Here is a 24858-nt window from a genome sequence, read left to right on the forward strand (position 1 = left end):
CAGATGGAAAAGGGAAGAAACAGGGAGATACAACACAGTACTGCACAATAACACTATCAATCTGGAGATGTCCTTGTGATGGCTTCTGGCTTGACACAAACTTACAAGCTGTCTATAGATGGAGTAAGGAGCTGAAAACAGGGATGCCAACAGCCATGCCCATTTCCCATTACTTGCTCAGTCCAGCCTGCTCCATCCCCACTGCCTGTTCAGCACAACCATGCAAAGCCCTGCTGGCCTCAGGGATGAGCATTCACAGCTCCCATTGACATGAACAAGGCAACACACAGACAAGGCTCACCCACAAGGAGCAATCTGCAGCTCAGAGCCCTACTTAGACAGGCAGACATATATAGCTACAGATATATATAGAGATAGAGATATAAAATCCTCTGCATTTTTAAAGGTGCTAACTGCTCCTGTCACTGCCTCCGAACCACAACCAGTGCCCTCGGCAAGTCACCCACATGCTCAGGATCTGCCCACTTCAAATCCTCGTGATCCCAAATATGCACTTCATCTACGTTTATACAGCACTTTATTCTAATAAGTAATAATTATACTTGGAGGGTGAAAGAAAGCACAAAAAGTATCAGCTTGGTGGGTAGGAGTGTTTTCCAGGAAGGTGGTAGGTAAGATGTGGGCCAGAACAAAGTTAGTATGCAGTTGTAAACTTACACTGACTATTTATAGAAAGGACTTTAATAAACAAGCATAAAACTCTCTTAATCACATGGGCTGCCAACCCATTTCTGAAAATCTGCTGCCAATTGATCCCTGCTATGCCAAGGGAGCTTCGTTCTGAGGATGCTGGGCATGTTTGCATGTTGTTATCTTTGGTAAATCTTATGCAGTTGAAGCAGCACTTCGTGAAAACAGTGCAGCATTCCAGAAATAGCAAGTCTATTTTCTGCAGCACTCCTTTAAAGTCCCCCAGGCCATCACCGTTTCGGGTACAGTAGCTTTTGTACCATGAAACAAGTGAGATCTGATTGGTTTTTCAAAGAGCTTTAGTTACTAAGTTTTACAATGCCTGATTCTACTTCACAAGTGTTCTTTCTGGTTGCAGCTTCTTTTTTACAAGTCATGTACTTGAACAAATATGGGGCAGTCACCCCTCACCCCTGCATTTTCCCTAATGGACTGTGCCTGGGGATCTCATAGCGAGTCCTCTGACCTGGAGCATGTATCAGCCTCAGTTCACAGCCTCCAGCACAGGGCTGTCCTCACTCTACCCAGGCAAGCAGCTGGACCTGAGAAAATTATACCCAAGATCAAGCAGTGAGTCCCAATAGGGTCACAGAGACTTCAGACCAAAATGTGCTGCAACCCACTCTCCAGCACTGGCAGGGCAAGCACAAGCCTGGACAATGGAAGGAAGATGTATATTAATTGAAATGGGGAGCAAGTTTTACTCAGATAATTACACAAATTTATGTTTTAGGGCAGAAATCAGAACTAAAACTTTTATTTATAAAATTGGATATCACTTCTCTGTTTTTAAAACCCAGCATGCACATTTTAAGGCAATATATATTGAGAAAAATATTCCAACTTAAATTATAATAGGATTCTAAAAATTGTTTTGTATCATCTCTGCATGATGTCAAAACCTTACTAAACATAATAAAAATTACAAAATCCTCACACGTTTCAGGATGGAAGCTTGGCAGCCTAACTGAAAACAAAGCTGCACTTAAGTAATTTTTACATAGCCAAAAGGACAATATTCTCTGCAGAGCAAGCATGGACTACAGCGTGGAGGCTGGAGACAGGAAACACACTTGTGGTCTGGTTTGTTTCCAAGGCTTTTTGTTTTATTTTAACAAACAGCTGCAAGGTGTTTACTCTGAAAATTTAACACAAGGACAAAATTCTCTATTGGTATAAATTAGCACCACACGTTTTGGTCATATTTTGCCTATTTCCACCATAAAAGAATTTAGGGCAAGTTATTTAAATCCTATTGAAAAACTCTTGCAGTGTGGGTGTTCTCCAGTCCTGCTATACAGCTCTGCCAGCAGCCAACAAGTTCAAGGGGTCTTGGTCTAAGGCTCCCTGAGCAAGGGAGAGGTTTGGGAGAGGACACATTCACATGCAGAAGTCAATAAAAGCTCTCTGGCCTTTGGAAGAATCAATCCTCTGTTCACCACTGCAGTTCCCACTCATTTTTACTGACTGACATAGCAGCACCACCTTGAGTTACTCTCTCATCCCAGTTGCACCAGGGAAATGCCATTCCAGGCACTGTCTACCCAAACAGATTTCATTGTTCGGACCAAAAAAAAAAAAAGTCACCAAAAAAAGTGAACTTTGGAGGAAAAAAAGAAAGATAATAAAGAAAAAAATAGGAAAAAAAGTAGGATGAACGAAGGGGAAAGAAAAGGCCAAAACTTAACACTCCAGCTCTACAGTTCTGCACCATCATTGTCTGGGCTTTTTGGAGCTTCTCATGGCTTACAAGAAGCCTGGATGCACAGGCTACCTTTGCTGCTACCAACCAAGCTTCTTCCTACCCGTTCTGAGGTGACATACAGAGGAGCACTCTGGGGTCAGGTTCACCCATGTCCTACTACAAGATCCAGTATTATTTTAGTAGGGTAACTAAAGGATATTTTATAATATACCCTATATAGTAGGATATTTAGTAGGATAACCTGAAGGGATAAGGTTTTTGTCCTACTTTAACTTTTTTGAGAAGCAGTAATTGCAATTAGGAGAATTAATCCCACTTAATCACAACTGGAACATTTAAAAGCCTGGCTCAGCTCCATTGACTTTGACTTACCTCATGGATGAAACGAAGCTTTTATTCAAAAGGGGTTTTCATATATCTTCTTGTAAAGTGTATTACAAGAGTTCAGCACAGGTCATATAACAGCCAGGAATTCTGGGTTACCAAAAATAGCTACGACATTCTGCAGATCTCTACAGAAACAAGTAATTTAAAGCTGATGTGCACATGAGGTAAGAAGACTGGTGTGGACATCTTTAGAAATCCCTTCTGGACCACCATGAATGGCTGTCAGTGAGCCTACATGTTTCTGCCAACTCTAACATCTCCAGCTGTATGTCACACAAGCTTAGACGGGCAAGAGTAAGGCACTTGTGTGACCATGTCCTTTCAACAGGAAATGGCATTTTCTAGTTGACTGCCTGGGTTTACTGACTGTCAGTCACCTCACTCACTTAACGGGTAATACCAGTAGGCTGCTCATGGTCTCTAAAAGTTTCACTGCTCAATAGTCCTTCTCCTTTAGGCTCTGATTTTCCCATTATTGAAGAAGGTATTCGGCTAGGTAAGTTTAGATTAGATGTTAGGAAGAACTCTATACTGTGATGGCGGTTAGGCACTGGAACTGGTTGTCCAGAGAAGTTGCAGATGCCCCATCCCTGGAAGTGTTCAAGGCTAGGTTGGATGGAGAGGATACTGGCTTCAGTTTGTAAGGACCACTTCTCGAAGAGGGATGAACAACATGGGTGCCAACATACACAGGAGTATCACTTCACCTGTCCAGCTGTAACAAGAACAAATCTGGCTTTGCTTTGCCTCCAGGGCTTTAAATTGTATTTTGATACTACTACTGCAGCACAGGAATCCTTTTATCCTTTTACAGTGAAGAGATTATATGCCTGCTGCTGCCAGCTATTGCAAGCATAGTAACCCAGATTCCTTATGGACATGCATGGAGCCACATGCACCTGTTTGCTCTCCCATAACTAACTGCCCACCTATTTATTCAATGAGTTTTTCACATAGCTACTCGGTCAGGTTAGTCAGAAGCTCCTGCTCTGCCAGTGATCTGAGCTGAGGAAAAAAAGCTGTTAGAGGATCGCCCACATCTCTACGCCTTAAGATGACAACTACCTGTTCAGTGCTACCAACAGTTATGCTATACTGGGATGTGCAAAAGCAAAACTCCAGAAGTCTGGTAAGCTCTCTGGGCAGCAGAACAGTGTCTAAAGAACAGAGGTACTTGAGAGGTCAGGAAGCCTCTGAGATGATGTCTTTCTGTCATGGGTTTAGAGTCTTGTTCTTGAGGCTTATTATCCTTTATTGGATCTAGCCCCCAGCACTCAAACACGTAAGAATGGGCACAGAAGATACCTAAACCCAGACTCTTATTCCCATGATATGATTTAAACCCCTCACCAGCAGCTTTGTGCACCACGAGGACACAGCTGGACCAGCAGAAGTAATGCCACATCAGCCTGAAGGAGAGTTCAGCTGGTGTTTAACGCTGGCCCTTGTCAGAGGTGAGGGCACCAGAGGCTGCACATCAGCCTGCACATCATTAGAGCTGTTCTGCTTGTTTACACAAGATAAATGAGCACAAAGCAGTCTGAGCAAGTTGGTCTGTGATTTCCTCAGGTATGCTGCTGCCCAAACTGCTTGGCCAGACTGTCACTTGGCAGAGATTTTATTGTCTAAAATCAGCAATACACAATGGCTGGACAACAGCCGCATTCTGCCAGACCTCAAGGCCTAATCCAAAAAGTCCTTTAAATGGGCTGCAGCCAAGAGCACATGTGGACCCTGAGACATCTGGACAAGCAGAGCCCTTGCACTCATCCTGATGAGCACTGCCCCTCACTGTCTTCATGTTAAAGCTGCCACAACTCTCTCCAAAAGGGAATCGGCTTAAGGCGCTGGTGTTAAAATATTAGTCCTTTATTGTAAAATTAATCCCTTATTTAAACTCCAATCCCTCCAAAACCCTGCTTCCAAGCCTTCCTTCTTGTTACCTCTAGTCCTTTCCTTTTAATAAAAAAGCAGCGTATCTCCGAAAGCCGCAGCTCATTTCGATCTCCAGATGTACAAACATCGCTATAAGCCAGTTTGTAGGTCGTAAATGAAGAACTGACGGGTTTTATCAAAAACAAACATATGCACACATACACTCACACAAAACAAAACAGAAAAAGCACAGCAGAGGGGCAGGATTGCCAATCTCCGAGTTAAAAGGCCATCTGAGGCCTCAGAAAGTTCACCTTGTTAACAGTTAATAAAATTTTATACTCAGCTATTATTATGTAAAAGTAACTTTTTTGTGCAAACACATGGTTTAAGAAAGCAATACTCCAGTGTTATAATTAGCTTTAATCAAGCACGAATTAGATACACTAGAAACTGACAACTTGTAGAATATAATCACAAGTAATTTTAATTATGTGTAGTTACATTAAAAAGGAAGAGCATTAAACACAAAATAGTGATTAAAAAAAATTTACTATTTTTCTACAAATTCATATATGCTTGCCTTACATAGGGAAACATGACATACTGAGAGGAGAAATTCAGGGAAGTTCTCATACAGAGATTCTGCTTAAGCAGAAATTCTGATTGAGCATAAAATGTTAAAACATCAAAACTTTTCATGAAATAAAAAAATCTTGGAAAAAATCCTGATCAGCTGTTTTGAGACTGAATTAAATCTAAGAATTAGACCCAGAAGCAAAGAAACTTTCATTTGCTTTGGTGACTGAATCTCTAGGAATAGGATTTTCCCTCCTTTTTGATGACTAGCTGGAGCCAGCTGGGATGGTACCTGTCCATGTCAACTCCCAGTCTGGTTGTGAGCCTCCCTCATCCCGCTGGCGGCGTGCAGCTGCTCCGGAGGAAACTCCCACTGATCACATGTGGAAGGCACGCATGGAAACCAGCACATGCACACAGCACGGCCTTTGCCCTGCAAACTCCTGGGCGAGGCACAACCTGTCCCACGCCACCCCAGGGCTGTGCCCCATGGCGGGGTGACCCTAAGCCGTGCCCCACGAGCCACCAGCAGTGGCACCATGGGCCGGCCAGGCCATGGCGGCCCTGGACCAGGGTGTCCCTCCTCTGCCTGGCATGGGTGGCCTCTGCCAGGGACAGGCCATCTACAGTCCACACTCCAGCAAATGCCACCATGGTGCCTGGGGGTTGTGCAAGAGCAACACCCACCTCTGCAGGGGCAGACAGGAGAGGAGGAAGGGGAGCCTCTGCATGAGGGCCTCGTCCTGCAGCAGCAGGTAAAAACGGCTGTGGGGCGTGGCCGAGGGGCCTGTGCTCCGTCTCCATCACCTCACCAGCCAAACGCACCTCACAGAGATCACACTGTGAGGCAAAATTATTCACCAACATGGAAATGACTGAAGAATGAGTGAAAATATCACAACTGAAATATCCACCTAACAAGCTGCTTACTTGCAATGAACTTTTATCCCCTTCCTCCCTGCGATGAGTTTTGCCTGAAACACCAACTACTCATCTTCCCTGTGAAAAAGAGACAGTTAAGGCTTTCTGGCAATTTACATTTATTAGAAGTCTCTATTTTTGTCTTCTTCTAGTCACATAGCTTGGATCATCCACATATCTTCTGACTAAAACCCTGAAAACACAATGTCCAAGACTCTGGGAACACTCTGTGTTTGATTCACGCCAAGTGGAATGTATTACTAGATTACACATATGATCTTCGTTATCTAGGCTATTTAGCCTTTGGCACAGGACCCCTAGAAGATGACATGCCAGAATCACTTACTGTGCACTGGAAGAAGGAAGAACAGCCTCTCTGTGAATGGCATTACCTCTATGTAAACAAGGGGAGAAAACACCGTGGAAACTTGTGAAATCTTCTGTTTTTACCTTCCACTTCTTCAGCCATAAAAGTCACATAACAAAATTGGATAGGGGTAACATTTTAGGAACTTCCTTTTCAGGTTCTTTAGGGATTTATTCATAAACTTTCTAAAAAATATCCTTTGGGGTTTGTGGTGGCCGATTGACCTGTGGTACAAGAGATAGAGTTCTTGGTAAGACAGTCTCCGGTGCCAAAGACTTACGGGTTATGGTGAGGGAAAGGAGCCTCTCGCAGGATGCCTTGTTTGGTTATGGTAATATACCTCAGTTCAGCTTCCCCGGTTGGCTCCTGGTGCTAGCCACACCCCTGTACTTAAGCTCGAGCTGTCCTGCGCTCAGGGTCATTTGCCTCTAGACCCCTTCGCAAGTTGTAGCAATAAACTGCTTTCTGTGGAACTCTAAGCAAGGACCCTTCTCAACTCCTTGCCATCGGCTTAATATTACTGGAGCCATCCCTGCGTCTGTGTGCTCATGCACGTGAGCCACAGAGCCATAGGGGACTAAGTAATAGGGGTTTTTAAAACAGCCTGTGCTTCCAGCTTACACCAAAATAACATCATAAACACACTCCATACTGTAAAAAAGAGTTGTTACATTTTCAGTATTTTAACACCTTTAATGTGCAGAGATACAGATCTATAAATGATCTTCCAGACTTAGAAATTGTGAAATTATATTTCTTAGTTTCAGCATGTAAAAATATCACTTTCAAAGATCTGTTGAGGTGTGCAATAGAAAAGGGGAAGCTGCTAGCGACTGCAGCACAGAGTTTGGCTGTCCCTGTCAGAGATGCAAGCAGAAGATTACTAATGCAGAGCAAAAACTTCAATTTTGTCACATGTGAAAATTGTTTTGAGGGACAGCAGAACAAAAGCTGAAAATTTGACTTGCAACAAGTCCTTATTATTCTGTATCAATTATTTGGGATGACAATACCTGATGCTTTAAATCCAGGCATCAGACATTTCTGTTTCAAGCACGTAATTTGTATTGCACTGAACTGTATCATTAAGTTGTGCAGGTTTCACTAAAAGACACCAAGAAAAAGTAAGAGGAAAATTACAACTGTGGAACAAGTCTGGGGACAAATATAACTAACCCAAATCCTTTGCTGATTTCATACACGTTAATGGAGTTAACAGTCGAACTTTTTTTTCTGCACCTGAATATGAGCCAAGAATACCAAAAGCTTACTTTTCCAATACATTTCTACAATAACCTTGCTCAAAATGCTTCTGAAGAGTACATCTGATAATGTGGAAGAGTCTTTACATGGCTATTCATCACAATTTTGTGATGAAAAAGAAGCTGTACAGAAAAAAAGGAAGAGAAACAAGAACATGTGGCAATGGTGATCTGCATATTTTCATCTCATGGATGTAAGGGCCCAAATTCCACTATAGTATCTCTACTATTACTATGTTTCTCTTCTGCCTGCAGGTACAAGTCAAGTGAGGCGTGGATTACAGCACCATTTCCCCTTTGTGCACCACCATGCCATACAGATATCCCCAAATTCCTCTATAGGCCAAATATCATGTAACTTCTTCTATATGATTGACAAGGCAAGGCAAGATTCGTAATGAAAGCTGAATGTTCATTAAACCAAATTATATAGCTGGAGAAAAAGCTGATGAGCTTTTAAGCACGCAAGACTTTCAGACTTACTTCTCTTTCAGGACTGGGTAAGAGGACAACGGCACAAACAAGCACCTGGTTTTTCCAGCTAGATCATCTTGCCTTGCTCACATTCTTGTGTCATCACAGCAACGATAACACTACCATCAAAAAGCCTTAGTCCTCTGAATGCCTAAATAGCCATCTCCAGATGTCACAATGGTTTCTTTGAATAAATAGCATTAATAAACTTTAAAATGCCCCAGAGTAAGTCTGTCCAAAGTGCCACTACGTTTTATAAAAGTGCCCTGTATATAAACCAGGGACACGTGACATATAAAGTGGTATAAAAATACAAACTGACTTGGCTTCTAAGTATTTCCTGCCCTTTTAAACTTTGCACTTGTTCATTAATTTCAACAAATATTGAGGTGAGCCAGCTGCTGAGGTGAGAGTGTTCAAATAAATCGCTCACAGATGTTTGTTAACTTCAGATAGGCGCTTTATTATCTACAATTCATTAATCAACCATTAACAAGTAAGTGTTATGGAGTCCCAGTATTAAGGTTCACTGCCAGAGAAGAGTAATAGATTTTGCAGACTGGCTGTGTCTATAAGAACTAAGAGCAGAGACAGGTCTGAGGTAAAACATTTGGAGGCGATTAGAAAACATAAGAAGTCATTTCATTGCTCTTCAGCTCTCCTTCAGAGAAAGCACTTCACCAGAGTTAAGCATTTACACAACAAAACGAGTGGAAAGATCAAACTCATCCATCAGTTTGGTGATGAAGAGCAATGTGCTTTGCACAGCCAAACAAGGAAGTCAGGCACAGGTGAGAATTGCTGCTCCTGTGAACAATAATAAACACCATCCAAAGTGTCACCCTCTAAACTGAAAGACTCTGAAGCTACAGAATCACCTGCTCTGACTTCAGGGTCCTCGACTTCACCCAATACCTCTCCCAAAGGCCATAGACTTCAGTTCAAAACATAGAAGCAGCTAAATTGTTGCATGCCACAGGCAGAGTACAGACATGACTGAGGCAGCATCCATCCATGTGAAAACAGCATCGTCATGCAGGATAGGCACTGCCTTACTGCAGAACAGGGCAATGCATTCCCCTCTTTGGCCCTCTCCACCACACAGTTTCTGCCAACTGGCCTTACAAAAGAATCCTTTGACACACTAGATTTGGAAATAATTCTCATATGGGCTATACAAGCAAGACACTTTAAAGAAGGCATAAAATTCTGAGGTGAAAATGTATTGTGTATTGCACTGGGTGTCTCTCCAGCTATTTCTGATTTCTGATACTTATGGAGCAGGCAATAAAATAAATTTTAAAAGTATAATTGAAGAAAAATATTAATGTCTGAATACCAGCAGGTAAATGAATTTTGACTTCCTTATTTTTCAACTCTGATTTTTTCACAGAATACTTTCACAGGTTTCTGAAATACTGTGAAATTCTGCATGATGTCAAACAAGGTATTAATTAGATCAAAGACAAAAAACTTTCCAAAGCTCATATACTGATTACTTAATACACCACAGAGTAGGAGAAAATATTCCTTACAAAGCCATACTTTTATTTCCCTCAATAACATTTCTTCGTAAAGAGCAATACACAGCTGGAAGCACTAACAGCCTACCAGATGGTTCACTTCTCGATAAACACGTTTTGTAAGTTTAAAGTCTAATGAACTGTAGTGCAGGGAGAAAAAAGTTATGTATGCAGAGCGGTTCAAATGGCAGGTCAGGGCTGGGGCTGGACAGGGGACTAGCTCCACAGAAACTTCCATTTCTATGGCGGCTTTACATTGCAGAAGGGAGGGAGAGAGGGAGGAAGGATGGCTGATTCTGGCAGAAGACAAGGGCAAAAAAGGCTGAATGCTTAACACCCACATATTCAGCCCCACAAGTGCTAATACCGGACAGGGGAAGGCTGTGATCACCAGATCCTGGCCCACAGCATTGTCCTGAACCAGCAGGTGCTTCCAGAGCCCTGGAGAGCCTGTACCATGCAGCAGGCAATGACAGAAAAAACTTAACCAAAATTAAATTGTGCAATTCTACAACTGCAATCCTGAGTTATGCCAGACAATGTGTAAGTGTCCAAGGCAATGAGCATTCATCCATCTTCTTCTGCCCATTCCATCTCCGCAGCAGGCAATCACAGCCAGTCACAAACTGTTCACAACTGAGCAGCCCAAATGTCACATGCCCGGCTGCAAATTGAAGGGCAGCCCTGCCCACCCAGTCAAGTATGAACAGCTCAGTGTGGCAGCACTGAGGAAACCCCCTCTAGGAGATCAGCTGGTGCCTGGGCTGGTTCTGTTACATCTTTCAGCAGGCTTTATAGCCATGCAGCTACTGAGGAGCCTGAATTGTGTTCAACAACCTGGTGTGGACAATAGTTCAAAAATATTTCAAGTTTTGGGCTGAGAAACTGCAAAACAGTATAGCCAGCAAAACTCACTGACTCACCTTGAGGCCGATCTAGATCTGCTGAGTGCTTTGACAAAGATCAAAGATGGTGCAGACTGGCGTCTTTGGGCCAAACTCTTCATTTTCTGATTGGAAAGAGAAACAAAATGAAATCACGGATGAGATTCGGAACAGTAACTGCATGCATACACAAACTCCAATTTCAGACCATGGGAAAAAGGAGAACTTGTTGCCCTCAGCAACCCTGGAGGGGGAAAATATCACATGGTAAGAAAATCAGGAGCATGACCAGAAAGCCCATATAAGGAAAAGCTGAAAATTAGTGTCTACACACAGATACTTGAGGTACACTGCACAAATGAAATAAACACCTAGAGCTGGTCCTCAACCACTTTTTGTCCCTTAGTAATTTATTGTACTATAATTTATCATATATTCAGGCAGTGGTTTAAATTTCAAGCACTTCATACATTTCTGCGTCAGATCTGACATTCACCGTAAATTAAGGTTTGGATTCTACCCACCCGACCTTACATTCTACATTGGGCTACCCTTTTTAAACAAATCTTTAGCGATGACAGCATTTTCCTTCCCTACTGATCTATCTGGAGCATTATATCTTGCCCCTCAGTAGTCAATGATGACATTTTTTTCATTCCTGATTATGTCTGAGAAAAATAAGATAGTGAGAGGCAGGACAGTTGTTAGCACAGAACTAGGAAGAGAATGAGAAAAAGGAAACACTCAAAGACAGAGAACACCGCAGGGAAAAAAAAAGACAAAGCACAAGGAAGAGATTAAAATGTCAGTAGCTAACAAGGGAAGATGGATTTCCATTCAGTGAACACTACAATAAAAATACTGAGCAAATAAATAGCACCATTTTCCCTAGAGGTAGAAATTTTCAAAAGCACCGACAGGAGACAAAACCACACATTTCCCTGAACTCAAATGTATTCATCACGATGTGTTCACTCTCCCTCGTGCCGCCAGAAGCAGGACTGAGTAGTCCTGGCCCTAACCCTGGAGGGCTGCCTTGAACCGGTTGTGCAGCCTGCTGCCAAAGGTGCATGACCTCTCCTCTCACTGACCCTCCACCAGAAGGGTGACTGTTACCTTATTTAGCTCAAATACTTTTCAGAACAAACTGGTGAACAAAAGAACCGGGGTCAAACTCCTCCTGACACCCTGACAGGACAAAATCCAGTGCTGCAGTGGTACCTTAACACCACCCTGGACACCACTGAGAGCTCACAAACAGGTGAACCTTTGACAGTCATGAAGTCTCTGTTCTCAGCTAATCACAAAGCATGACTCTCTTCCTTCGTACTAAAAATAACCACTTACTACCAGGACAAATATGTTAAGACAGTCAGATCAACTGATTCTTCTGCCAGTGTATGTGCTGGATGTGACACACATTTTGTTTGGGAAGGTGCACAGTGTGCTCCCCTCGGAGAAACTGAACTGTACATATTTTACTTGCTTTTGACAAGTGCATTTCTTCTACTCACTGCAGTCCATCTGTTATTGTGTCATTTTTTTGGTTCTCTCTTTATTGATGTAGAGCATGCTTGTTTGTTTTGTCAGATACTCAGTTACAGCTATTGTGCAATTGTTATAAATTCAACTGTGTAATTTCAATTCACCTTTAAAAATTATCCCCTCCTCCCTATTTTATCAATAACCTTCCCAAGACTAATAAATTAAGTCTGGGAACATTTAGCTGTCTCCCATTGGACTGTAACTGGATAATAACAGATTACTAATAAAAGAGATGCCCATTTTTAATAGTTTTTAAATAAATAAATAAATAAATACAATAAATTGTGCTAGTGAATTAAATCTGTTTGTCTTACTGCTAGCAAATCTGAAAAGCTGTTAGAGGTTTTAAAAGTAGCATACCTGCAGACACAAAGACAAAAAGAGATCTGTGTAACAATGCGCTGTAACATTGCTACAGAATACCAGCCACACATGTCACACAACAGGCAGATTTCAGGAGTTTATATAAAGCATCAACTCCCAGCAGGAAATTTACTGCAATTTACTCATTACTGGGCAGGTGGCTTTTGGGGGGTAAAAACTGGAGCATCTAAGCTTCTGAAAATGCAGTGGAAGTTTGGTTACATTTTCAAAGCAATCTTCAGGTCTGAAAAGAAAGCCACTGCAAAAAAATGCAGCATTTTAAAATCTATGGCAACTACAGCATTTTTTTTTTTCATGCTTGGGGTGGCAGTGCTGAATAGTGCCTGTGCCAGCAAGATTCTCGTCTTGACTTAAATGTCTGAAGACCAAAGTAAAGTCTAGACTACAGCAAGTTTAGTAAGAGTTCAAATAACTAGCAGAGATAATCCTCGTCGGCAGGGATCCCACAGGTCTGTGATGCAGCCTCTCTGAACCTGTTGAGAGCAAGACCTGTTCAAGCAGGCTGCTCTGGGCCACCTCCAGTCCAGGTCTATGTTACCTCCAAGGATGAGATTCCACAGCCTCTCTGGGCAAACTCTTAGCATAGCTACTAAGCAAATCCTAACACAAAAAAAAAATAGCGCCTCAAAACATAAAAAGATCACTGATGAGGAAAGGAAAATTTTCACAGCAATTCTGAAGTGAGTCAGGTCAGCTGTATGCAAATAAACACATTACACAGAGACATTGACTACAGACAGAAAGAGGTGGTTTATTTTCATTTCGCTACATGCAGAGTTTGGGAAGAGAAAATAAGTGACCATCATGACAACTTGAATTGATTTACTTTGAGAAGGGAGAGGATAAATTCACGTTTGGTTAAGCTGGATCCAGTTGCCTGCTATCCTCATTTTTATTGCCTTTATATATGCAAGGATGGCAATGTGGAGAAGAAGAGATACATCCTAAACAGCTGTAGTGAGAGCAGATGTTTGGGAGGAAAAGGAGATGCACTGATCAATTATCTAAGCATGGAACACAGAGAAGCATTTCTCAACATGTGTCCCACATCATTACCTCCCATTTTTTCATGTAAATATTAGAAAAGTCAATACAGAGAGAAATCCTCATACTTGCTGGCTGAGTCACAGCCATGTGAAATGTATCATAAAATCAGTATCTATAATGAGTGTTTACAGTGTTCCAGATGCAAAGATGATAATCTTGTGTCAGTCAGGAAAAAGCAGAGTTATTTCTGTCTTCCTTACATTCAAAAGTCTGAGTTCCTGCCCCCTTCCCAACAATTCAGGTTTTACTTCATACTTTCTGCATTTCTGGTTGTGATTGTCTTGACTGCTTTTCAACAGAAACATAAGGTTTTGCATTTCCAGTTGTTGGACTGGTGGTAGCATCTGGCCAGTTTCTCATCTGGTATAGAAAGTCATAGGCCTGTAGATTGCAAAAGAATGAATTTACACAGATATCGATCAGACCTACAATCTGACACACTGTTTTGTAAACTGTGATGGTAGGCGGTTTATGAGCAGATCAGCCCACCATGCTGAGGACAGAAAGCTTGCAAACCATCACTGAAAATATGCTCATTCCTCTGGAATCAGAATCAGAACCCCTATGGATTACAGTAAACCTTGCACAAGTATCTCACAAGTCATCAGCTAGAGGAAAAAGTATTCCTGGCTGCCAGTATTCAGCGAATTTTGCCTCACAGTTGAAGTAGATGATGATACTATATGAAATTTATATAAATTAATATATTGCCAAGTTACAATGTTGATTTCCACTGTGGAAAAGGTAACACATGATGAGATTAAAAAACCTGGAACTATTACTGCAGTTTATGTATATCACTTTACTATATCACACTTACAAAGAGAATGGCAGTGCATGAATTAAATAAAGAATGTATGAAAAAAAATAATGGTACTGACTATTTATTTTGTGATTACAAGTAACTTAAGTAATGCATATAGAGTGTTTATAATATTTTCAAATATCTAAAGAAGTTAATATCTATGCAGTAAGGGGATACCCTGCTGCAGCTACTGCAAAAGCGCAGGAGGTCACAGTAGGTGGGCTAAGACAGGGACTGTGTGTGGTGATTCCCTGGGAGCGCGCTGCCCACGATGCCAGGTTGTGTTGCCTGACCCATGCAATAGTCAGACACATGCAGGAAGATTCCTCTCCCCCAGCCTCTGACTCACACACCTGAGCTGTGTGCCCTGTGCTCCTTTTATAGCCATCAGAGAGAAAAGGACAATTTAGGGCACAGTTCATCTTATCTGAATAAGTTTTCCTCCACTGACTGTAAAAGAAAACTAAGGTGACCAAGAAAATAGAGTTAATCATCATCAATCCTCTTCTTGCTAAGGACAAGGGAACAGAAAAATATGTGTGTTCAGTAACACAGGGAAAAACTGTCTTCTTGCAGTGGTTTGAGCTTAGGATGAGAAAACAATGTCACTTGATGTCTGTTTAAGAGACTCATACAAAGTAGTCGAAAAATTTATTTAGTTCCTGAGTGACAGGTAAACACAGCAGAAATGCCTCCTCAGCAATGTGCAGATAACCTTGTTAAAGCCTCCTCAGACACTGAAGGATTTCAGGCTCCTGATTTACAGGCTCACTCCAGAAATGGGTCAAGGCTGGGACATCTGCCTGGGTCATTTAACTGGGTGACAGGAATAACCCTCAGATGTGCCAATGCCTCTAGCTGAGGATTGCACTCAAGTGGCTAAGCTCTCCCTTTCACTGCTTTATTTTTCTAATGAAAGGAAGTCTGATTTTAAGAAATGCTACTCTTTAAATGTATTTAAGTTAATAACTGTGAGGGATTTCACCCATGCAAACTCTGCTCTTGTTGTCTGAGCAACAAAACGTATCTGTGGCACACATGCCTGGTTTAGCTAGATACGAACCAAAGCACAGACAACAAATCCTTACCAAAAACTGTGAGGCAAAGTTCAGCTAACTGCCTGAAAATCAAAAAATCACAACAACCCCCAGCAGACAGCAGTTAATTTTCCAGGACAACTGGGCATCACTCTTACCCCTGTATCACTGGGCCACTTACGAGAAGCAATAGATTACTTTTTCCTATATACTATAATCCAGCATTTGTTGGACTTACAGACTAGGGTTGTCAAAAAGTACCAAAAATAACAAGAAACTCTTATACTTTGTTAAAGAAATGGATCTATGCTGACCTATAACATTTTCAAACCCTCATAAACAGGGTGAGAAGATGACTGCATTTGAACTGCTGGCTCAAGCAGCAGAGATGTAGGTCCCACAGAGAGACCATTTACCATTAAGGCAGAGCAGGTGACAAAACTATGTGCTTTTGTTTATGCTGGCAGTATACTTTTACTTACAAGGACTTTCCTAGAAAGAAAGCCATTTTTGGATGGCTAATTGTGGAGAAAACAATTGCAGGGGCACAAGAGAAAAGAGCTATCAACACAGTGGAACTAAAAGCGTATCATCATAGAACAGCAGTTGCTAAAGAACACAGCAAAGACTAAAGGCCATCTCAGAGTAGAAAGAAAAATGGATAAAAGAAACCAAGAGCAAAACATGTTTTATCAGCTACTTCCCGAAGGATACAAATCTTTGGAAGCACTGATATGGATGTCTTCAAAAGATCCCACCCATCTACATCACAAGATGAAGATGTGAAAGATTAGTAAAAACATCACAGAGTAGGGGAACACTGAATATTTGCTTGAGGGCCCTCCGGTGAGTCAGGGCACTGCTCAGATCAGTGACTCTTGTTTGTGGTGGTCTTGTTGAAGCCCAAAGTTTCTTTCCAAGCCTGCCACAAAGCAGGAAGGTTAACACATGGATACAATTCTGGCCCAATTTCTGTACATAAAGACTTTCTCAGGAGCAGTTTACAGACGACAGAAATAGGAGATTCCCCCCATTCCACATCGATACTTCAAGCAACATACAGTAAACAGGCAATAATTTGATATCTGCAGTTCTTGGATATTAGATCCCACATGACCTACGAAGCCCCTCTGTTTCCTACTGCCACCAGGAAGGGCAAACAAAAATCCCAAGACTAGGAAACTCAAGAACTAGAACACACTGTTTTCTGCATAATTTTCCATTTGTCTCATGGACAGACAGAGGAAGGATTGCTAACACTAGCTCATAATTAAAGCAGCATCAGGAGGCACATCACAACAGTAAGTTACCGTAAGCCAGCACAGCCTACCAAGGTGATTTTAACCTAAGGACTCACTTCGCGGGTGATTTCATTAAAATAGGGGCTTTTTCAGTCCTCATCAGAAACAAAATAGCTCCAGGATATGTCAGCAGGATGATAGGAATTGTTCACCATTTCACTAAACAGTTCCAGAAGTCATCCTGGATGTCTGAGATTTCCAGTACTACCAGGCGTGATTTTAGAAACAACCCGCCAGGACCATAGTAAACAGGATGGAATCTTGCAGGAAGAAGAAATCTCTGCTTAAGGAGCTTTATGTTAAAAAAGCATACATGTATGGGGCATGAGATCAAGGTATCAGCAAATATAATGGCAAATACATACTTGATTCATCTTTTCAGAGTAAGACAAGGGGTGAAGATTATGTACGCTTACTCTTCCAATGCTATTAATTTGCTTGAATTTTATCCATTTAATACACTGTTGGGAAACACTGTAACTCCCCTTTCCCTGCCGGTAAACTGTTGCTGCATTTGTGATCAGAATCACAAAGAAACACATTTTTATGGTGATGGAATTGCTGTATTTCAAGTCTCAAACCATAATTGCTACTTTGATTAGTATGCCAAATGGTTAATTTTTGCACACTTTGTGGGTGCAAATATTAAAAATTGCTGAGCCTCCAAAACATTTTAGGCAGTTACTTGTATTCTTCAAGGAGGCAGCAAAAATCCTTGGAGCGACTCCTTGTGCTACCAGATACTGTTTTGTGTAAAATATTCAGGGTTGGTTGGAATCTAGCTCCTCTAAGAAGAGAGAAGTGAAACACCAGGAACTCATAAATATGGTTAAATGACCCAGCTGCTACTGCTGACAGTTACATTGGCACAAAAGACATCTCTGCTGCATTGTTTGTTTTAACAAATTTGTAGAAATAAGCTCTATCAGTATAATCACTTTTACTCATGCTACTTCAGCCTACTTCAGAGTTGCAGCAATTTACTGGTGATTGGTTACAAAGCTAAACAGTCAATACAAAACTTCTCTGTAGGTCAATCACACATAGTCCAGTGACTCCAGTAAGTCCAGTAAAGGAGGGAAACTAGTCCAGAATTTTTTCAAAAGCATTAACTAAAACGCTGCACTTCAATGTCACCTTTTAACAGGGTGTCTTGAGTGCCTTGTAAGCATTTAACAGAGAGAACCTCCCACACACTGTGAAGTAGGTTAGCAGTGCAAATTATTTTGCATGCCAAGAAAAGGCAAAGAAATGTTTCCAGGATATTAGTTTAAATGGTCACACAAAATACGTGAAAAAAGTCCTAGACATTTTCTGTCCCTGCTCTGGTTCTACGGTGTGATCAAGCACGTGATCCTTCAGCTTCGTTTTGACAGGCAGGTGGAAGATGAAGTAGGAGTTCAGAAAACCACAGAACAATGCAGCAAATCTCAGCTAATTTGAGAAAATATAGTCACGATAATAAAAAGGGAAAAAGGTTCAGTGGTCACTTAGCATCACATATTTACGGGTAGTTTTTGCCAGAAAGTAAAACAGTTGATGTTAAATACATATTTGCAACAAAACTGTTTAACTTGACATGCTGTGTCACCAGTATCAAAACGGATTTCTTGCCAACACATTCTTCCATTTCACTGTATGTAACCCATACAAACAATGTAAGCTCCCTGGTACCAAAAAAGACTTTCTGCATTGGGAAAAAATGATGCTTTGGCACTGAGTGGAAGACAAAACAGAGGTATATATAGAGTCCACAGGGACCCAAATAGTAAAAGAAATTTTTGAACTGTCACTGAGATCCAGCTTCAGGCAAAATCAGGAATACTCCTTTCCTGTACACAGATAAAGGTAAGAATCTTCCTCCCCAGAGAGGCATAAAGAGGTGGCATGCTAGTAGTCTCAAGGAAGCACCACGACCGTGGACAAGCAGCTGAGCTGATGGCTGGATGTTCGTGGCTGCCAGTGTTGGCTGTGCATGGTGTGCAAAGCTGCCATATGCTGCACGGCCCAGCCAGGGTCTCAAGCTGCTTCTCCACAGGAGGATCTCCATCTGTACCCCTGCTGCACGTGCCTCCATGGTGAGGAATTCCAAAAGGGCTGCCAAGATCCGTAAAAAGTAATATCTCTGCTCTCTTGTCAGCGTTGGCAAAAACAAGGTCTGCATTCCTTTGACTGTGGGCTCTTTGGAGCAGGAATAGGAAACACAAGTGCTACCATTAATATTTGTCCTCAGAATGCTGAATAATGAAGTAGAACTTGCCCGATAAAAACGTTCATCTTCGCAGTACTTGAACATCTCATTTCAGGTGGGTGCCTAGCATCAGGGCTCTGCCAGGTTGGAAGGTACATGGTATTCTGTCTTCAGCAAAAATGAAATAAATGTTTCATAAAAATCCAAGCTGCGCATTTAGCCGTCTCAAATTAGATCACAGTACTTGGAGAGGGTGAGTATCTACTCCATCATTTTGCCCAGCTGGGCAGCAGGAGGTACTCCACCACCTTGTGTAGGTGTATCACATGCCCACTTCAGAAACCAATCAGGTATGAACTGCAGCAAAGTGTAGTAGAAATCTTGGCCAAACTCTCTCCAGGCAACCATTTCACCACTGAGAGCAGCTGTCATAAGAAGAGGTCCCCAGGGCTGCAGTCAGGCTGGAGCACTATGTGGTTGGTGGGACACAGCACACATGGACACAGCCCATGGAAACACACAGCATCACTTCCCAGCCCAAAGAGACACATCAGCAGGACTTCTCTCTGTGCTGCTGTGCCATGGCCAGCAAAATCCCAGTGGCTGCTTAGCCACAAGACCGGACACAAGCTCAGACTTTACTACCATCCCAAAGTGTCACCAGGTGGGCAGATTTACTAAAGGACACTGTAACCTGGCTAGTCATTCTAATCCTGCCAGCCTATTTGGCAGTCGTCTGAAGTGCACATTAAAGACAAAGCAGTGAATAGATTTAAATGTCATTGTGAAGCAAAATCTGCAAGGCAGCAAGGTACCAGCTCTACTTTGGATAGAAAAACACGACAGCACTTGCTAAACCAAAGAGAAAAAAAGAATTCCTGTTTCATACAGCAGGAAGAATCTGGTTATTACAGCTCGCTTGTTACAGCTAAGTAGAAGGCAGAAACAAGTGCTTGGCTGTATGCAGAAGAGAGCATTTTGCACTTCATTGTGTCAGATGCTGAAAAGCAATTTGAGACATCAAACAGCTTTTTACAACCAGTTTTGAAGATGGGATGAGGCTCTTCTGCTATCGATTGTATACACTTTGCACAAGACGCTTCTCCAGGAAGCTTCTTATATTTCTCTTGCACAAAGCACGTGCGAGAGCAGCCACCGAACACCCTCCTCTCTAGCAAACCCTTCCCTCGCTCTCTACAAGCACACATGCAGCAGATCCCTCTTCGATTCCCTGGATAATCACTCTGCAAATCTCTCCCCAGCTCTCTCTGATACTCACCCAGCAAAACCTTCAGAAATCCATCCAGCAAAACGTCCTTTAGGTTCCCCCACGGAATCCATGCAGCAAACCCCCTTATCGCTCTAGCACATCCACGTAGCAACATCCCCCAGATCACCGGGAAATCCATGCAGCAAAGCCCTCTGACTCCACCGAACAGCACCCAGAAAACCCTTCCCGAGCTTCCCGGGACAGCTGTGCAGCGGCGCTCCTTACCTACCCCGGACATCCAGGCAACAGTCTCCCTGTGCTCCCGGGACACGCGTGCAGCAGCCCCCCTGAGGTCCCCGGGTTATCCACCCGGCAGAAGCCTCTCAGCCACACTGGGCACCGTCGCATTCCCCGCTCTCCGGGTAACGAGCCCTTCCCGCCGACAGCCCCGGCTCCGCCAGCGGCTCCCCCGACCCCGGTTCCGACAGCGGCGTGCAGGACCCAGGGAGATGGCACGGCGGAGCGCCCGATGGGGCCGCGCTGACCTGCGGTGCCCCCCGCGGGAAGCTCCGGGACAGGGGCGCGGGCCGGGGGGCGCTTTCCCGTGTGGTCTGCGGGGGCGGCCTCACCTTCTTGCTGTCGGCGGCGGCGAAGCCCCTGCTCTCGCCGCTCACCGAGGACGAGCGGCCCGGGGCGAGGTGCTCCTGTTGCGGGGACATCACGTCCATACAGCCCCGCGCCGCCGCGCTCTCGCCGCGGGGACACCCGCGCCGCCGCCCGCACCATGGACAGGGCGCGCCGCGCCGCGCCACACCCCCCGCGCGGACACGCCCCGCGCCACGCCCCGGAGGACACGCCCCCGATGGCCGCGCCCCCTCCGCCGGGCCGGGCCCGCTCCGTGCGGGGGGCTCTGCCGGAGGGCGGGGGGAGGTGGTGCGCATGCGCGGCCTCCGGGGGGCGCGGGGGGCGGGGGGCGCCGGTGGGCGGCGGTGCGCGCGCTCCCGTCCCGCGCCTGCGCGCGCTGCGGGGGCGGGGGGCGCGCCGGGGCTGCGGGGAGCCGGAGAGCTCCGGGGGAACGGGGGGGTGCGGCAGGGTTAGGGCGTATTGGAGGGTGACAGTGCTGGGGTGCGTGTTACAGGGTCCCAGAACTGGCGTGGGTATTGTAGGGACAGAGCACTGGGGAGCTGCTGTAGGATCCGAGGAGTGGGGCGGGTGTTGCGCTGCCCCAGAGCTGTGGTCACTCACACGTAGCTGCAGCAGCCAGTTCAGCACGAGACATGCATGGTTCTCCCCAGAGCCCTCCCGCGGGAGGGTCCCCATCTGAGCAGCAAGCAGTGGGTTGGGTGCAGGTGTGGGGGTCTTTGGTGCAGAGGAGAAGCGACCGTGGCATCACAGGCTCCCAGTCTGCTGGGGGAGGCCAAGGGATGCCATCGTGCTCCAGAAAGCCGTGAGCAATAAGGAGGAGGAGCCACTAGTTCTACTAATGGATGGTGCTGGCTCAAGAGCGAATGGTTGTAAGTAGGCTATAAATAAATCTCAGCTGGAGAAGGAAAGAAAGCGTCCTGATCGTACTGATCCTAAGAGGAGGAGGTTGTGGAGGATCCCTGCCAGCCAGGAGCAGAAGGTGTAGCTGTCTGAATGGTGGTGGTTTGATACAGCTGTCATGTTGGTCCATTAGTGTGTACCCTCATTAAACGAGGTGTCTTCAACAGCCAGGGGCTACTTTGGATCAGCCAGGAGGTTCTTTATAACCCTTTCTACACTTTGTGAGGGATATTTTTATCTCCAGCCTTCCTAGCTGTTACAGGCTCTATATGCATTTTCTCCCACGTTGATCAAGAAAGAAGAAGCAGAAAAAGAGATCCTACCATCTCATGTGCAGCTTTTCAAAACTACCGCTTTCCTTCTGCAAGAAGAGTTTTCACATCCCTGTGGTGAATTGGATTGGGAAGAGATGCACCTTTAACAAGGTCACTTTTCATCTGGAGAACCCAGCTGGTTCTCTGGAAGCACAGGTGGATGTGCTGTTTCTGCAACTTGGTGGCTGTGACTCTTGCCATATATGACTAAAATACTAGTAAATGATTAATTTGGTTCCATGTTACATAGCTACCCCTGGATACATTATTTAGGCTCAGCATGTCCATGTAATAATGCTTCAGTGATCTCTTTGTTGAGATTGATGTGGGCATCTGCCCTCTCCTTGTACCCTCATTTCTGCAAGTCAGTGAAATCGTGTAAGTAAGGAAAGATGAAATATTTAAACCTGGAATGCATTATGAGTTCTTCTGCCTCCTCAGAAGCACGGGTTTTGTGGATCTGACTTGACTTTCCTCCCTACTGTATAACTGACCAATAAAAAAAATCGTGGATATCTGTGACCATCAGGAGATAGTTCTGTGCCTGTGTGTCTGATTTCAGAAAGCCCAGCAGGTTGCCCCTGATATCTTTGGGAATGCAGCGGATGGTTAGGGCAGAGGCTTGCATGCAGTGTGTGCGTTAATGTGTCATGAGTTGCACCATGTCCTCTTCGTTGCACTTTTGAGGTCTTTCAGCTGAAGTGTAAAAACCTTGAAATGATGCATTCTTGTTATCTGTACTAATTTACAGACAGATGGCCGTTCATCACTGAGGCAAAATAGCATATAAAAAAGCCTTCTGAATTTTTAAAGCATGAGTCTCTGAAAACCATGATGCCAGCTAATTTCTGCACCTCTGGGCCTTGGCACAGGCCAGGCGTCAGGCCAGCTGCGAGTGCCCATCCCCACACACAGTGCAGACCTTGTGCTGGTGCTCTCACAGCTTCTCCCATCCTTCCACTCTCATCCCTTTGGTCATGTCCCTGTTTCTCCTCTGCCTTCTTGCGAAGGGTTAGCAGCAAGAGGGGAATAAGCAGGGTCATAGACTTTCCCTGACATGGCACCCAGTTCTATAACTCGGGGACAAGCACCCAACCCAGGCAGGTCTTTGAGTTTCTGTGAGAGGGCTAAAAAAAAGATTCATCAGGGTAGAAAGGAAATGTTGAAAATGTCTATTCAAAGCCAAGAACATATTTAGCGATTTGGCAACCTCCTTTCCAAAAACATTTGTAAGTGATATATTCTCAGTGACATTTTGGAAACAGGGCTGTACGTATCTGTTTATTTGAAAAGGAAATGTTGCATAAGCTTTCCGAAATGCTTGCACATGCATAGAGGTATTCTTTTATCTACTACCATGAGCGCATTTCCTACACTCTTCATTGAATACTGACTCTTTCACCTACTCACAGGGGCAAATAGATCAAAATCTTGCCATTTTGTGACAAAGATGGAGGCGCTTTCTTCTCTTTGAAGCACAGATATATTTACATATGCAAACATACAGCCAACATGCTTTTGTTAGCTTCTTTTCTGGAGCCAGTGTTTCTGTACCTTTCCTTAACCTCCTCTGCCAGAAAAGGGGAGAGGAAGTTTAGTGCAGGAGGTGTGAACCAGCAGGAGTGACTGGGAGGGAGCAGGGTTTTACAAGCCTCCCTTCCCTTTGCTGGAGCACAAATGACCAGGAGGAAGCACGCGGAGTATAGTAGCAATTTAGAGGCAGCCTGGAGCACCTTGCCTGATGTGACACGAGCAGGAAGTGGGTCCCCTGCCTTACTGTGATTAATCTCAAAGGGTAAAAATAAATTAACCCACTAAGAACTGCCAAAAATGGGAAACAGGAAAAATAGGTTTTCCCAAAAGACTGTTCAGAGCTTAACCAACAGTTTCTTTCTGGCAGATCACGGCTTTGTTTATTGGTTTTCATTTGGATTTTGAGAGGTCCTTGAAAATTAGGGGCATGATCAAGGCTGGGGACAGGATGCAATTGCAGCCTGTGCAGAATTCCCAGAACTGCTTCTGCCTGATGGTTAACCTGCCTCTGTGAAGAGATTCCTGGTGGGAAAACCACCAGCTCTCCCTCAGTGTTTGGCCAGGGATGCAGAAGATCCCACATGGGCTGGTGTGGGGCCAGGTATGAGGACAGGGCTGTTGCTGCCCAAGCCACCCCAGTCCCTGCCACCCCACAGCACAAAGCAGGCACACTGTGACATTGCCCAGGCTGTGGGGCACCTACTGCGTGCTGCTTCTCATAACACCAATGCTATCAGGGTTTTGACATCAGTCTGGGTATTTCTGGCCCATGTTGGTCTGAACAATGAAAAGACAAGGTGTGTAATTGCAGCAAATCATCCTTAAACTGCACCATCATCACCACCAGCTAAAATCCTGCTTGAGCCCTGCCCCCCCAAAAAAGACATACAGAAAATAACATGCATGTTCATAGAAAGATTTTCTTTCTGTTGCCTTGACCACAGTGTCGTGTAAAGAAAAATACCAGGGAGACGGGGGGAAAATTGGGGCAGAGAAATATACGGGTGTTGTAGGAAAATCACGTTTGTGCACAAGACGGGAGAATTATTCATGGCAAACCCATCCAGGTGGAAATATGACCCCTGTAAATCTGCCACATCAGAGAAACCCACAGTGAACTGTTAGCAAATGCAAGATACACAGGCTGCTGCTACCTCTGGGTTTTATGAGCTTTCCAAGCACATTAGCACTAGCAGACATCCCCTTCCAAGAAAATTATGTTATCTGAGGAACTATGTGAGGCTATAAATGAACAAGC

The 24858-nt window shown here is 44.1% G+C and overlaps 1 protein-coding gene across 4 annotated transcripts in view; it reads right to left on the reverse strand.

Moving 5' to 3' along the window:
- Positions 1 to 21010, reverse strand: part of ARHGAP20 (Rho GTPase activating protein 20) — a 59730-nt gene extending 38720 nt beyond the window's left edge. The window contains exons 1-2 of one of the 4 annotated variants that reach the window (XM_032099341.1): positions 20838 to 21010; positions 10728 to 10813 (exon numbers count right to left, since the gene is read on the reverse strand). In XM_032099341.1, the coding sequence (XP_031955232.1) occupies positions 10728 to 10813; positions 20838 to 20936 (185 nt within the window). In that variant the 5' untranslated portion in view covers positions 20937 to 21010. The other 3 variants (XM_032099343.1, XM_032099342.1, XM_032099344.1) reach the window with 3 other exon arrangements.
- Positions 21011 to 24858: the final 3848 nt, after the last annotated feature.

Source organism: Corvus moneduloides, chromosome 2, assembly GCF_009650955.1.
Source record: "Corvus moneduloides isolate bCorMon1 chromosome 2, bCorMon1.pri, whole genome shotgun sequence".
NCBI lineage: Eukaryota > Metazoa > Chordata > Aves > Passeriformes > Corvidae > Corvus > Corvus moneduloides.